Source organism: Solenopsis invicta, chromosome 11 (genome assembly GCF_016802725.1).
Source record: "Solenopsis invicta isolate M01_SB chromosome 11, UNIL_Sinv_3.0, whole genome shotgun sequence".
Taxonomy (NCBI): domain Eukaryota; kingdom Metazoa; phylum Arthropoda; class Insecta; order Hymenoptera; family Formicidae; genus Solenopsis; species Solenopsis invicta.
In genome coordinates, this window is record NC_052674.1 from 9,266,333 (window position 1) to 9,279,047 (window position 12,715).

General features: G+C 35.2%; 2 protein-coding genes across 3 annotated transcripts in view; one reads left to right on the forward strand and one right to left on the reverse strand.

Annotated features, from left to right (window-relative positions):
- LOC105199312 (2-phosphoxylose phosphatase 1) overlaps window positions 1-12,715 on the forward strand; it is a 56,138-nt gene that overhangs the window by 18,084 nt on the left and 25,339 nt on the right. The window lies entirely within an intron of this gene.
- Window positions 1-12,715, reverse strand: part of LOC105199324 (patched domain-containing protein 3) — a 33,336-nt gene that overhangs the window by 14,771 nt on the left and 5,850 nt on the right. Inside the window, exon 2 of the mRNA XM_011166375.3 lies at window positions 518-788. Coding sequence (XP_011164677.1) covers window positions 518-788 — 271 coding nt within the window. The remainder of the gene's footprint in view (window positions 1-517; window positions 789-12,715) is intronic.

Sequence of the window (12,715 nt, forward strand, 5' to 3'; positions counted from 1 at the left end):
GCAACAGGCAACGGATCAAATCGATCACTCACCAGGAAATAAAGCGGACCATTCTTCCGGTAGCAAACTATACGTGGTAGCAAAACACGATTGGCTTCTGTGCTATTGCTTTCCTATATAAGCGCCAGTGAAGCCAGCCATATAAAAAGCCAGCAGGAAGTTCAATTATGAAAATATTTTATAAACCAAGAAAGTTAAAGAAAGTTTGCGTTCAAGTGGATTTTTTTGAAATATTTTACAAAATAACAGCAAACTCGAGATTTGGTTTTGCAAAATTTTCAATGTTGAAAATTACGACTGCTTCATATATTTAAAAAAAAACAAAGAAATGAGCATTAAAGGATCAAAGATACAGTTTTTCTCGAAAAATCTTATAAGCACGAGGAATGTGCTATCTCTATTTATGTTAACTCTCGATTACAAAAATTATCCAAGGCTCGCTGGACTCGCGGAATTCTTCACGGGCGAAGAAATCGCGGGATTGGCGAAATGAATGATTGACGGAATTAACTCTCACCTGGCCGTGTGATACGGCTGAAACTGAATTGACTGTAATTGACTTTGAAGTACTGCTCGACTATCGCTCGTTCGGTCTTGCTGGGCCCGTTGACGGGCGAGAAGAGATATTCCGGATCGATTTCGTAGTGTATCCTCTGGTAGCCGGTGAAACATATGCATGCCAGCAGTATTGGCACGATGATGAAGTAGCCGGGGTGTCGACCGACAACGAGGCCAACCTTGTAAAACGCGCGATTCAAAAAGTCGTCGACGCACGTCAAGTGCCACATCTGAAAGCGAAAGTACAATAAACTATTATTAGTTTTTATTTCATCTGACACATTGCTGAAATATTGGGAAGTGTCGATGACGCGAAAAATCAATTAGGAAAACTAAAAATTTATTTATTCTCCAATGAATAAATAAAGATAAGAATGATAAATTAATGTGTACTTTTTAGTTTTATTAAGTCTTTGAGGAACGTTAAAATTTATCATTCTTTATTTGTTTATTTGAGAATAAATATATTTTTAAATATTTTCCATATTACGTTTAAACCTCGTTTAGGAAATTAATTGTATTCTTTCCGTTATATTTTTAAAAACTCGGAAATGTCTCGAGCCTGATTAATCAAGCGTGATTTATCAAAAATTGCGAGGAATAACCTCAAATAATAACGTCAAGGATTTTTAAAGAAAAAAACAATTCTTCAAGCTAGATTCATCCTTGGATTAAGAATTAAAAAAAAAGACAATTAATAATAATAAAATACGTTACGGTTGCTGAGTTACTTTTTAAAAGCTCGCGTGAGACAAAGAATGTATAAAAATCTACATAGGTTTTCGTCATTGAAAACGATAACTAAAGGTTCATACGAAGAATAGAACAATAGTCGCTTTCTGCAAACGCGATTCCCCGGATTCGCGATCGATAAATCGTTTATTGTGTAGAAACTGTAGAAAGCACGCTTTATTCCGGCACAAGAAACGTTCGGAGCTGTCCAATTAGTGTTTTGCATTTACAACGCATTGCGCATATATTCTGCGGTAAATGCAAAGTAAGTTGCTGGGCGAATTGCTGTGTACGAGATTGAATCTCTCGTACGGTTCGTTGAACGCGCAACGCGAAAAATGCGCCGCAACGTTTTTTACTTTTATTTTATTTTTTTTCGTTTCGCCTCCTCCTCTCTTTGTGTTGTTACAAAAATTTATTGTCCGCTTAAATCGGCGAGCGCGCCCGATAATAATCGCGCTGCTCACTTATTCAACGCTCGTCGAAGTTAAACGCGCGGAAAAACTCGTCATCCACGTCGTAAAGAGACAAGGCTTGACTTATTCTTACGATGCGGTTTAGCGGAAATGAGATTTCACCAAAACAAACCAGCACAATGTAAAACGTCACGTTATTTATTTAATACATCAAAATCTTTGATGTTAATATCATGAAACAAAAATTTATCGAGTGAAGAATTTACAACGCGGTCAAAAATAATACAAGACACGGAATGGAAGAATTATTATACACATAAGTCACATTGCTGAGCCGTTGTTTGCGTTAGTTCGTTTTTTTTTTTTTTTTTATCGTTTCCTCTTTATTTTCCTACGGATATTTCCAAAGAATTCCGTAATGCCAGAGTGCAAACTTATTCGCGACTGGCTTGAAATTGAAATGCCAATTTCGGATTATCAGCGATTGAGGCATCGGAGGATTCGTGCGAGAGAAGCATTTAGGATGATTGTCATTGAAATCATGTAGAAAAGTGTCGTCAGACTTGACCTACATTGTTCAGAATTACGTGTTCGGCGTGCTGAAAACATAACGAGATTATCATTGACTGCGCTTTATAAAAGCAGATCGTTCGCTAAATCGGCAATGCTTACGAACTTTGATCCCTTATTGCTCAGTATGTAAGCGTTTTTCCTTTTCTTTTCTGTATCTTTTTAATCTTATTTTTCTTCTAACATAATTCACGAAGCTATACATATTAATGTTAAAACAAGAAAAATTATTATTTCGATCCTCGCACATCACGCGAAACAAAAGAAACGTACGTAAACTGTTTCAGACAAATCTAATGCATATTTTCAATTTGCCGGTAATTAAACGAGTTTTAGTCAATCAATGTCGCAGTGTAACCAATCCTCGCTTAAACTCGTTGCTATTCATAACACCGTTCCATTAGTAATTCAATAAGGTTCTGGCTGGTCTCATATTCCGACCTACGTATCAATGACAAAATAAAAACGTTTGTGATAAAATTGCTTTAAATTAATTGCGTAATTGTATGCAATTAAATTCAAATAATATTTTTTTTCCGCTAGCTATGTAATCATTGAATTATCAAAACTACAGAAAGAGAAACAAAGAGAGAGAGAGAGAGAGAGAGAGAGAGAGAGAGAGGAAAACATTTTCCTTCCCTCGATTAATGAAAGAGTGTGGTTGGATGGGTTTTAATCGAAAGCCCTCCGATTGAAACGAGAATCCCACATCTTTTGTTCCGACACAAAGCCTTTTTTCACGGGACGATGGTGCCCTCATAAGGGATTACATGACACGATCGAAGGAGAATGAATCATCTTCGTCAGATTTTCACGCACGTTCGTCTTCTCACCTTGAAGATCCGCGATGGTTCTTAATTCATTTTACGTATAGAATATGGTAACCCGCGGAATTTAATCATCATCGACGTCGATCAATTGAAAGAAGATCGCTCGTGTGAAAACAGATCATATCTCTATAAGGGCGTAATATTATTTTTATATTAAATAATATTCTTCAAATATTAATGAAAAATGATTATATACCTACTTCTGATAATATTACATAAATATTATATGAAGAAATAAATAATGTTCAATATTTCAGTATTTCAATATTTTAAATTATCGGGAATATTATAATTTTTAAATGCAATAATTATAAAGTTTATGAATATTTTATACATAATTTACATTAATATAGTTTACATTAATTTTTGACCACAATAATATTTATAGAATATTTTCATAATATTTCATGGATAGTGAAATATGTCAAGAATATTATGTAAAAACGGACATATAACATTAACATATATTTCTATAATATTAAAATGGTACTAAAAATTTTTAATAATATTTGTATAATATTTTAGGAATATTATGTGTTTATAGGGATATCGAAGTCTCCTGACATATCATAAATATTTTAATTAAAATATTTTTGGGTGGGCTGTCTAAATAAGAATAAAACTATAAAATTGTATAACTGTAGATAAGGATATCTATAAAATTCTGAATTTGTCTAATTTATTGGAACAGAAGGCCCCTTTCCCCAGGCTGTCTTTTGCGGAATCGTTGCATCGATATCGTAAAAATCTTTTCATAAATTTCCGTATAAATTGATTCCTGGCGAAATAGGGAGCACCATAAATCTCTCCGGGAAAACGCAGTACCAGCCTGAACCATAGTTTCGCGACACGAAACGGCATCACGAGTGTTCAGATTCGCCCGTAAGGGAGTGACTTTCTAAAACCGCTTGATCCTGCCCATGGACTTTCGTTGCATAGCTGAGGTCAAGATGAAAAAAAGGATATCGCCGATAGGCAGAAGTTCAGAGGCCAGTGCCACCGTTGCCACAGGTGTTTTCGCGCGGAGAAAGTCGCACGTTGAAGCTGCCATTGGGTAATCACGACCTGCCGCACACCGCCGCTCCTGCCCGTTTAGACGCGATTGAATAACGTCTCGTAACAATTGCTTTTGCCGTCTTAGGATCACCGGTTGCATCTGCACGCTGACCCGCATAAGCGGGTGCAAGGTGGAAAAAGGGGGGAGGCTTTTGGGTTTCTACATGTATTTAACCATTAACGCGTTGATTATTTCAACTCGATGACGAAAGAAGATATACGATCTTTTATATTTATGGTATGTATGTCTCTTTGTTCGAGTCTTCGAAGCAACTGATGCCTCGCGACTTTTATCGGTATGCGTAACTTTGACCTGATCTAAATAAACAGTTTGATAGTCGATAATTAGAATTTTATGTTAATAGACGAGTCATTGTTTTAAGAGGATAATTATAAAATAATTTAAAATAGCTTCATCTATTTATTTGAATCATTAAAATAGAGACGAAGAATGTTGGAAGTAATAGACTGATTTATTAGAAATAAATATACGAGGATTATTTGGAAAGTAAGGTCCGATTTCTATTATACATAGTTTCCATATTTGTTTTCGGACCTTATTTTCCGAATAACTCTCGTAATTTTTCTTCCTTTGAAATTTAGTATATTAAATTAGTATTAGATGATGGCGAGAGAATAAAACAAAAAAATTTTAATTCACTAATGAATAATTTGTTATTATTATATATTGATCTTAACCGCACTAGCTTGGTACAGTTTCTTACTTACCGCCTTCGATATCATCCCGTTTTCTTTTATAAACGAAGAGCTTTGCAGCGGAAGATCGAAGTACGTGTTGTTATGATAGATTATTATCATTAGGTCATTAGGACACTCGTCGCTATCTTCTTAATGCATTACACCAGCGATTATAAGCGTAACCTAACCTAACCACTCGTTCTCTAGCGGTCAATAATTTTTACCGATAAACGAATATTTGAGTTGGATTATTTACGTAATACACAGAACTTCGCAGAATGCAGAACTTGCGGACTGCCCGTATCAGGTATTGAAAAATCCGCGAAAAAAAGAAAGAAGAAGGCGGAACAACAGTTTCGAAGTTGGAATTTACCAATCCGCATTCATATCGTGCATTTCAAACCAAATGAAAGGAGTCATAATAGATTTTATAATGGATTTAAATCAAATTTTAAGGCACGGCTCTCTCGCGACGTAATATTGTTTATATGATGTCAGAGGCGAGAAATGCAATAAATTAATTGCATGCCAACTTACTTTTTTCTTTCCCGTTAGAAACCTAATTTCATAATCCTGAAACCTGTGCGATATGCGGCAAATTCAAACACCTGTCCAATATATCACGCAGAAGTGTAAAATTATTCCTAAAGTAACGTAACATTTTTCAACCATCACAACGGTTTTTGACAGTTGAGAAATGTTCCATTAATTCAAGAATTATTGTATTACACTTCCACATGACATATCGAACAGATGTCTCGTCCGCATATTTTACAAGTTTTAATATGAAAATATAAAACTGTAAATTAATTACATATAGTATCATCATTTCTCGCTTTAAACAATATCACTTGCTAGAGAGTCGAGACTTAAGCACTTATTGAAGCGAAACAGCACCAAAAATCTATGAGAAGCTTACTAAAATAAGGAAGTGAAGAAGACATGAAATCCAAAATGGACGAGTAAGTTTGCGTGACCTCTCTTATCAAGGCCTCAAAGCATCTGTGATAGGAAAAAAGATCTTGGAAGATTATGACATCTTAGTAATGTTGATAAAAACGAAGTGGCAAAAATTTCGTGATATCAAGAATGTGCGATACGACAAAATCTAAAATTAAAATTATATTACGTCTGAAATTGATGAGCTCAGGCAGCAAAAACATAGAATGGATTTACATAATAAAATTTCATATTTCCTAGTGCATAACGGTTTCTTTCAGAAAAATAAATCTAAAAATACATAATAAATTACATTTAAAGATAGATGAGATAAATGTGCCCTTGAAATTTTATTATAGGTATATTTTACATAAAAAAACATTTGCAAAGCCTTCGGGTAATGAACTCGGCCTGTTAAAATGATTAAATGATCTCTTGATTAAATGATTAATGATCCCGAAGTTCTAGACAGTTAAAAATGTAAGACACGTGTCTTAACAGTTTGCTCGTAGAATTGTTTAATTTCATCCAGCACGCGTCCATTTCAAATCTCCTGAATCTCGTGAAATATCGCACGTAATAATTTTCATTGAAAGACAAACTGAGTGACGGACGGATATTGAAGTTATTAATTGACTGCGACGATGTTACATGACGGCTGAGAGAAAATTATTTATTTAAGGATGTACGTGTCATTTTAAAATCTTACCAAAAATGTAAAAATTTTGTCGAACATTCTAATATTACTAGTTATTATTAATTTTTTGTTTAGTCTTGATTCTTGTAAAATTGCATTTTGCAGTACTTATTTACAAATTTGATAAGGAAGTAGCATTACAATTGATATATTTACATATACTAATAAAACTAATGAATATTCGTGCAAAAAATAATTTAGATCCACTTACTCATTTAAAAATTATTTATTTAAAACTGTTGCAAAATATAGTAATTTTTTCTGTAAAACCAATTAAAAATTAGATTTTTCATTATTTTCTTCTTTGCAGCTAGTTTGAGAGCCCAAATTTTTTGTTTATTAGAAAAAAAAAATAAACCTAGAGAAGCCTAGAGAAGCAATTTTTAAGTGTCATTGACTTTTAGCTCGTATTGTATTAGCAAACCATTCTTAATAATAAAAGTAACAAAGAAATTCCGTTTCTTATTAAACGTGTTATTTTCAGTCATTTATTAATCATAAGTATGATAGCACAGTATTGTTTATCGGCAATGATGTTGTTGCCCCTTGAGTTTCGTAATCATTAGTTACTTCGCGCTTTAATAAAAAACTACTTTCCTTGCACTGCCTTCTAATATTACTATAATAATAGCCGATGGACTCAGTGGGAATGAAATTATACGGATAAAAACTCGCGGCAACACAGGGAAAGTATATTCAAGCGTAAGAGTGATTACTTCCTGGAGACTAGCCGTAACTAGTGGAGTATGCTCAAGTGGCTGAAAGTGAGTCGGTGAACGAGTTTTTAATTTAAGACAGAATTCATCTTCCGCTCGCGGTATTGATTTTGGCCGCTGATATTTATTACATCTGGCGTGGCCGCCGCGGCTGCGCTTATCCTTCTTCTTGCCACGAACATTATTACTCTTGTCAAAATATGTATACACGAACCGTGAACGGCGTAGGAAAATTGAATGTCAATCAAAGGCCTTTAAACGGCGATAAAGTGCGCACGGTGGCCCATTGTGCGATTGAAATATTACGCGATCGTTACGTCATTATTCGTTACCATTTATTTAAATCATTTTACGTCGTTTATATTCACCTCACTAGTCACTAACGGGAAATGAAATTATTTGTAACGTTCGCGTTTGAAAGTAACATCTGGAGTTTGCGCAAATACAACGCGCAATTAACAACTCGACGCGCGCGAGATCGATTGCGATTGCGAGCGCGCGCGCGCTCGCGTATTCAATACGCGTCACCCGTTATCGTGTCGCAATTTTTTTCTCGCTGCGCGATAATGGATATGATTTTAATGGATATGATTTTACGATGTGCACCAATGCGAAAAGAATTTGTTGATTGTCGCCGAATTCAATCTCCGCGGCTGGTGAACGTGCAATATCATTATTATTGGCAATTTGCATCGTTATTCGTCGATCGTTACACTAATAACTAATGGTTAAACGCCGTTATTCGCCGGCAACATTCTTGTTTGTCGCAATCACGACGCCGATTAGCAGCCTCGGCCTCCCTTGTCCTTTCGTCAAATACCTTTCACGTGCGCGCTCACGGCGACGCACGCACGCACGCACGCAAGCAGGTGCGTAAATGCGTACGCACGTGCCCAAGAACGGACGTGTGAGCGCGCACGCCCGATTCTTCTCTCTGCCTTTAACGATAAGCAAGTGCAGCGTGTCGATGTGAAAGTATGCCGTGACTAAGGAGAGAATTTTCCATTTCGTTACTTACAGGCGCAAGGCGCTTTCGTTCTTCTCGCTCGCCGCGGCACCTCGGCCGCAACCCTTTCTAAATGTCCTTAACACCCTCATTTGCGCTTCTTTCTCTCTCTCTCTCTCTCTCTCTCTCTCTCTATCTCTCTATCTTGTGAATGTTCCTCTCCTCGAAGCTCTGTCTTACGGGCCTGTCTTTGTGCCTTTGTCATCGCAAAGGTTTACGGTTTTTACCGGATAATGAATTTTCCGCTTATTATTGCGGATAGTTTCATAATTTCACCGCTCCCGGCGATACGTCGTCGAGTTTGCGGAAACTGAATCTCGGGAGCTCGATCGAATCCTTAAAACCACGTACGGTCAGATCTTTAATACGATCTCTTTAATAAGATCTTTAATAAGATCTTATTAATCTTGATTAAAATCTCGCGCGACGAGAGCGAGTTGATCTTGTTTCAATTAAAATTTCACGTTTTCCAATTCCTGGAACCGTTGAAAAACGCTAGAAGAGTAGTTCCGCTAGACAACTCGATCGTAGCTTCCGAACGTTTTCTCGAGTCAATGAAATCTTAGCTCGCTCGTCCGCGATGATCGTCCGCGATTTCGTCAAAAAAGATTACGTGATCCCTCGTTTCCAGCAGTTGAACTCTGGGGCAGTTTTCTCGCGGCGAGCGACTTCATTTCATTCGATATCCCGGATATACCTTACGCAAAACGAAAGTGAGAGTGACACACGGAGATTTATGCATGCCCGGGGAAAAAAAATAGCCGGCATGCAATAGCCGGCCGGCGCAGGCCGAGATGCAACTTTGGTAATAAAATTACGAAAGTAACATACTCGGGATAGTCTCGAGTGCCCCCAAATAGGAGACCCGCCGCAATACAACTCGTTCACAGCCCGACACAACTTCGTCCTTTTTGCTCGAAGGCGAGCCGGTGCAATCGCGACGTCGCAATCACGGCATCGCAATCGCGGCGACAATAATACAGATTTTTTTTGCCCCGTACTGTCAACTATCTCGCCTAATGACAATTCTCCCGACAAGCCGGGAATTAATTTTCATATTAAACGAGGCAGAAACTGTATAAAAATATTGCTATATATAATATTTATATAAGCGTGTGTGTGTGAAAGCATTTGTTCAAGGCTGCACGTAAGGTATCCCACGATGTGCGATCGTAATTTTAATGACAGCTTCTCTTGGTGTCGATTTTTATCTTGATGCGTACATCTTGACGCATCGACGGTTCGTAAATTATGAGAGATCAAACGGCCTCCGATGATCGTCAGGATATCCCGTATATTAATTTTTTCTTGTGTGTAAAATCTTAAGTTATTTTTATTTATTTATGCTAAAAGCGTTTTATCATCTCTAAATCGGTAAAAAAATGAATACTTTGCTAGTTTCGTTTTACACATGACAAAATATCATTCCTGTGCCAAGGAAGCGGTTATTTAATTTATAGATTTTTTAATAAATATATCTTAAGACAATTATCAAGAAGATATTCTTACTAACGAGAACAAAAAGGTAAATTAAGTAATCGCTTTTCTTGGTAGAAGAATTCATGTGAATACAATGCTTAATTAACTTTTTTCTTCCTGTTAGTGATGGTTATCTTTAACAAAAAAATTTTTTCTTGATTACCGTCTTAAAATATACTTATCATTATTAACCTGAATTTTATACAAAAAATATGTACATGTACACAAATATTCAAGATATAATTTAACATTTAATATGCGAAAAAATACGAAAAAGTAAGTACTGAATACTTTAACGTGTGTCTGTTGAAATATTCTTTTCAACATAAAGAAACGTAGTAGTCACAAAAGAAGTTGTTTCAAGAATGACAAGCATATTTAGACGTAAGATGAAAAGAGATTTTTCATTCCGGAAAACCCTCATTTCCCTTGGCGTGCGCTGGCCTAAACCCCATGTCCCAATTATCATAGCACAGGTAGCAAGTTGGTTCCTTGTGGGCAAAGAAATTCCCTGTTGAATTCTCTTTTGAAGTAGAGAATTGCGAACGATTCATTTGCTGAAGGAAAGTCTGGTTTCTTTTCTATTCAAGATCTTTTGTATTTATTTCAACGTCTTAATATAACTTTAATGTTTCTCCGTTCTATTTTTTCTTTCATCATGTGTATATACTTTTAATATATATTTATATATGACAGACAGTTTTCCTTATGTATTATTGAATCAATACGAGTGTAATATTGAGGATTGGAAAGTCGTGAAGAATGATTCCATTCTCTCGTTGATACTTTCGTTGAAGAATCAATTCTACAAATTGGTCGAAGAACGAATCGTGGGTCGGAGAAACTCGAGCGTAGCAATCGGAAACTTCCACGCTTCAAAAAATACAATCGCAAAAACCATATTACTGATAATAATTGCGATTAAATGTTGCTTAAGCACATTGAAGGATATCTTTTACATATCTCCGGAATATTTATAAAATTGTAAGCGGATGTGATAATTACAATGAAATTCACACCATAAGTGCTCAGTATTTTCTTAAGTGTAATTACGCCGTGAGTGTTCGGCACACGTTCTGGCATTTCCTCAATCTTTCTAGCCGTTTTCGACGGCGAAAGGGTTGAGCGCTACAATGCTGCACGATCAATTCTTTCTTCTTATTTCTTTTTGTTTTCAAAGCCATGAACTATTGCAAAATCTTCGACTCGTCCATCGTTACGAGCAATCATTGCAGAAAGGGAATCGGGACAAGGTTGGCTTGCGTTTCTTAAAATGACGTACGTAAATCGAGCTTCTATAACTTGCGTGTGTCGCGCATATTTATAAACGCGTTATCGCTTGTGTGCTAGCAGATCAGAACATACCTGTGTATCACACCTCTCTATTCCTTGAATATTGTCAGGCTTTCTTTAATCGTTATCGACCAAAAATATCCATCAATGCATATATATAATCTATTTATGCAAATACGACTTTGAATGACACATGAATGCCTTGAAAAGTTAAAAGAGACATTTTAATTCTATTAATGTACAATCTAAAGTTTACATTTTATGTTTTGACAGATACACGCACGAGTTAGAATAAATAATTTTAATTTCTTAAATTTTTTGGCTTGCCAGTATATCGAATATTATTTAATAGTATTATTCAGATTAGCGATTTAATTATGGAGATAATATTTCTCTATGTACAACTTGATCGTGCCTGAAGCTATGTAGCATACATAATAAGACAACTTCTCGATCAACGCCTCTTGACGTAAAAAGAAATTCTTCAGGAGGCACTCGCTCCTCGCAAGGAAAAAGTTGACGCTTCGGTTGCTTCACGCATGTGAGCATGAATTATGTTGCTCTCCACACTACGATGAACCTTATTACCGTGACATAAATCTCTGCTCTATAATGAGCAGCATGCGATCATTATCAATCTAAAATCGAATAAACACACAACCGACGACCTAGAGTTGAAAAATATGTGGTGCTAAGGTTCAAGTAAACATATAAAATGTACCTTTGGTATCTTAGAAGTTTTTTTTTTTTTTAAGATTGCGTATTTGAACGCAAATGAGTATTATAAAATTGATTTACTCGTGGAAACAACCTTTTGAAGAGAAAAATATTTGCGGGGTTAGATATAAATCATAAATCGGTTGATTCTATTTGCGAAATCAACTATCTTTGGATTTGTCAATGCGAGTAAAATCCACATATTTATTAGAAGCGAGAGAGGAAGAGTGTCACTTGATTGAAGTGGATCTTGATGCTTAATAATATATTTGTATATCAATTATTAAATTTTCAATTCTATAAATTATGTACCAATAGTTGTCTGACTTAAAGCACAATTATAAATTAAAGCTAGAAATAATAAATAAGAAATCCCAAATTAATTTTGATCGTTAAATGAATAGCGATGCAAAAAGAATTTATTGCTAATAATATTATTCTAGCTAGAAAGCTGAAATTTCTTCATTCCATGACGAGTGTCACAAATCAATTTAATGTATACTGAGAAAAAAGTTAACTTGACTAAATTTTTCAATTTTATTAAATTTCTTTAGTTTAAATATTTATGTATTATTATGTATTTAATTAAAATAGAATACTTGTGAATTTAAGCATTTTTAATGTATATTTAACTTGTTGTTAAATACATAAATACTTGAATTGAAGAAATTTATTCAAGTTGAAAAATTTAGTGACAATAAGAACTTTTTTTCAATATATGATAAAATTTATCATAAGAACTAGAATTAGTTTGAAAGAACACTTTTTTTTAGGCGACGTGTATGTATAATAATAAATTGGATATTAGATCATGTGAATAACATAAGAAATAAGAGGAAGTGATTATTTCTCGGTTCAATTATATAATTACACGTTACTGTTTATGCAATTTCAGAGCGCGAAACTATCGATATTGGAAGGTAACGTAATAGAGATTTTTAACCTATTTGACAAATAGATTGAATAAAACACGCGGATCATACGAAGCGCTATTAGAATTACCATAT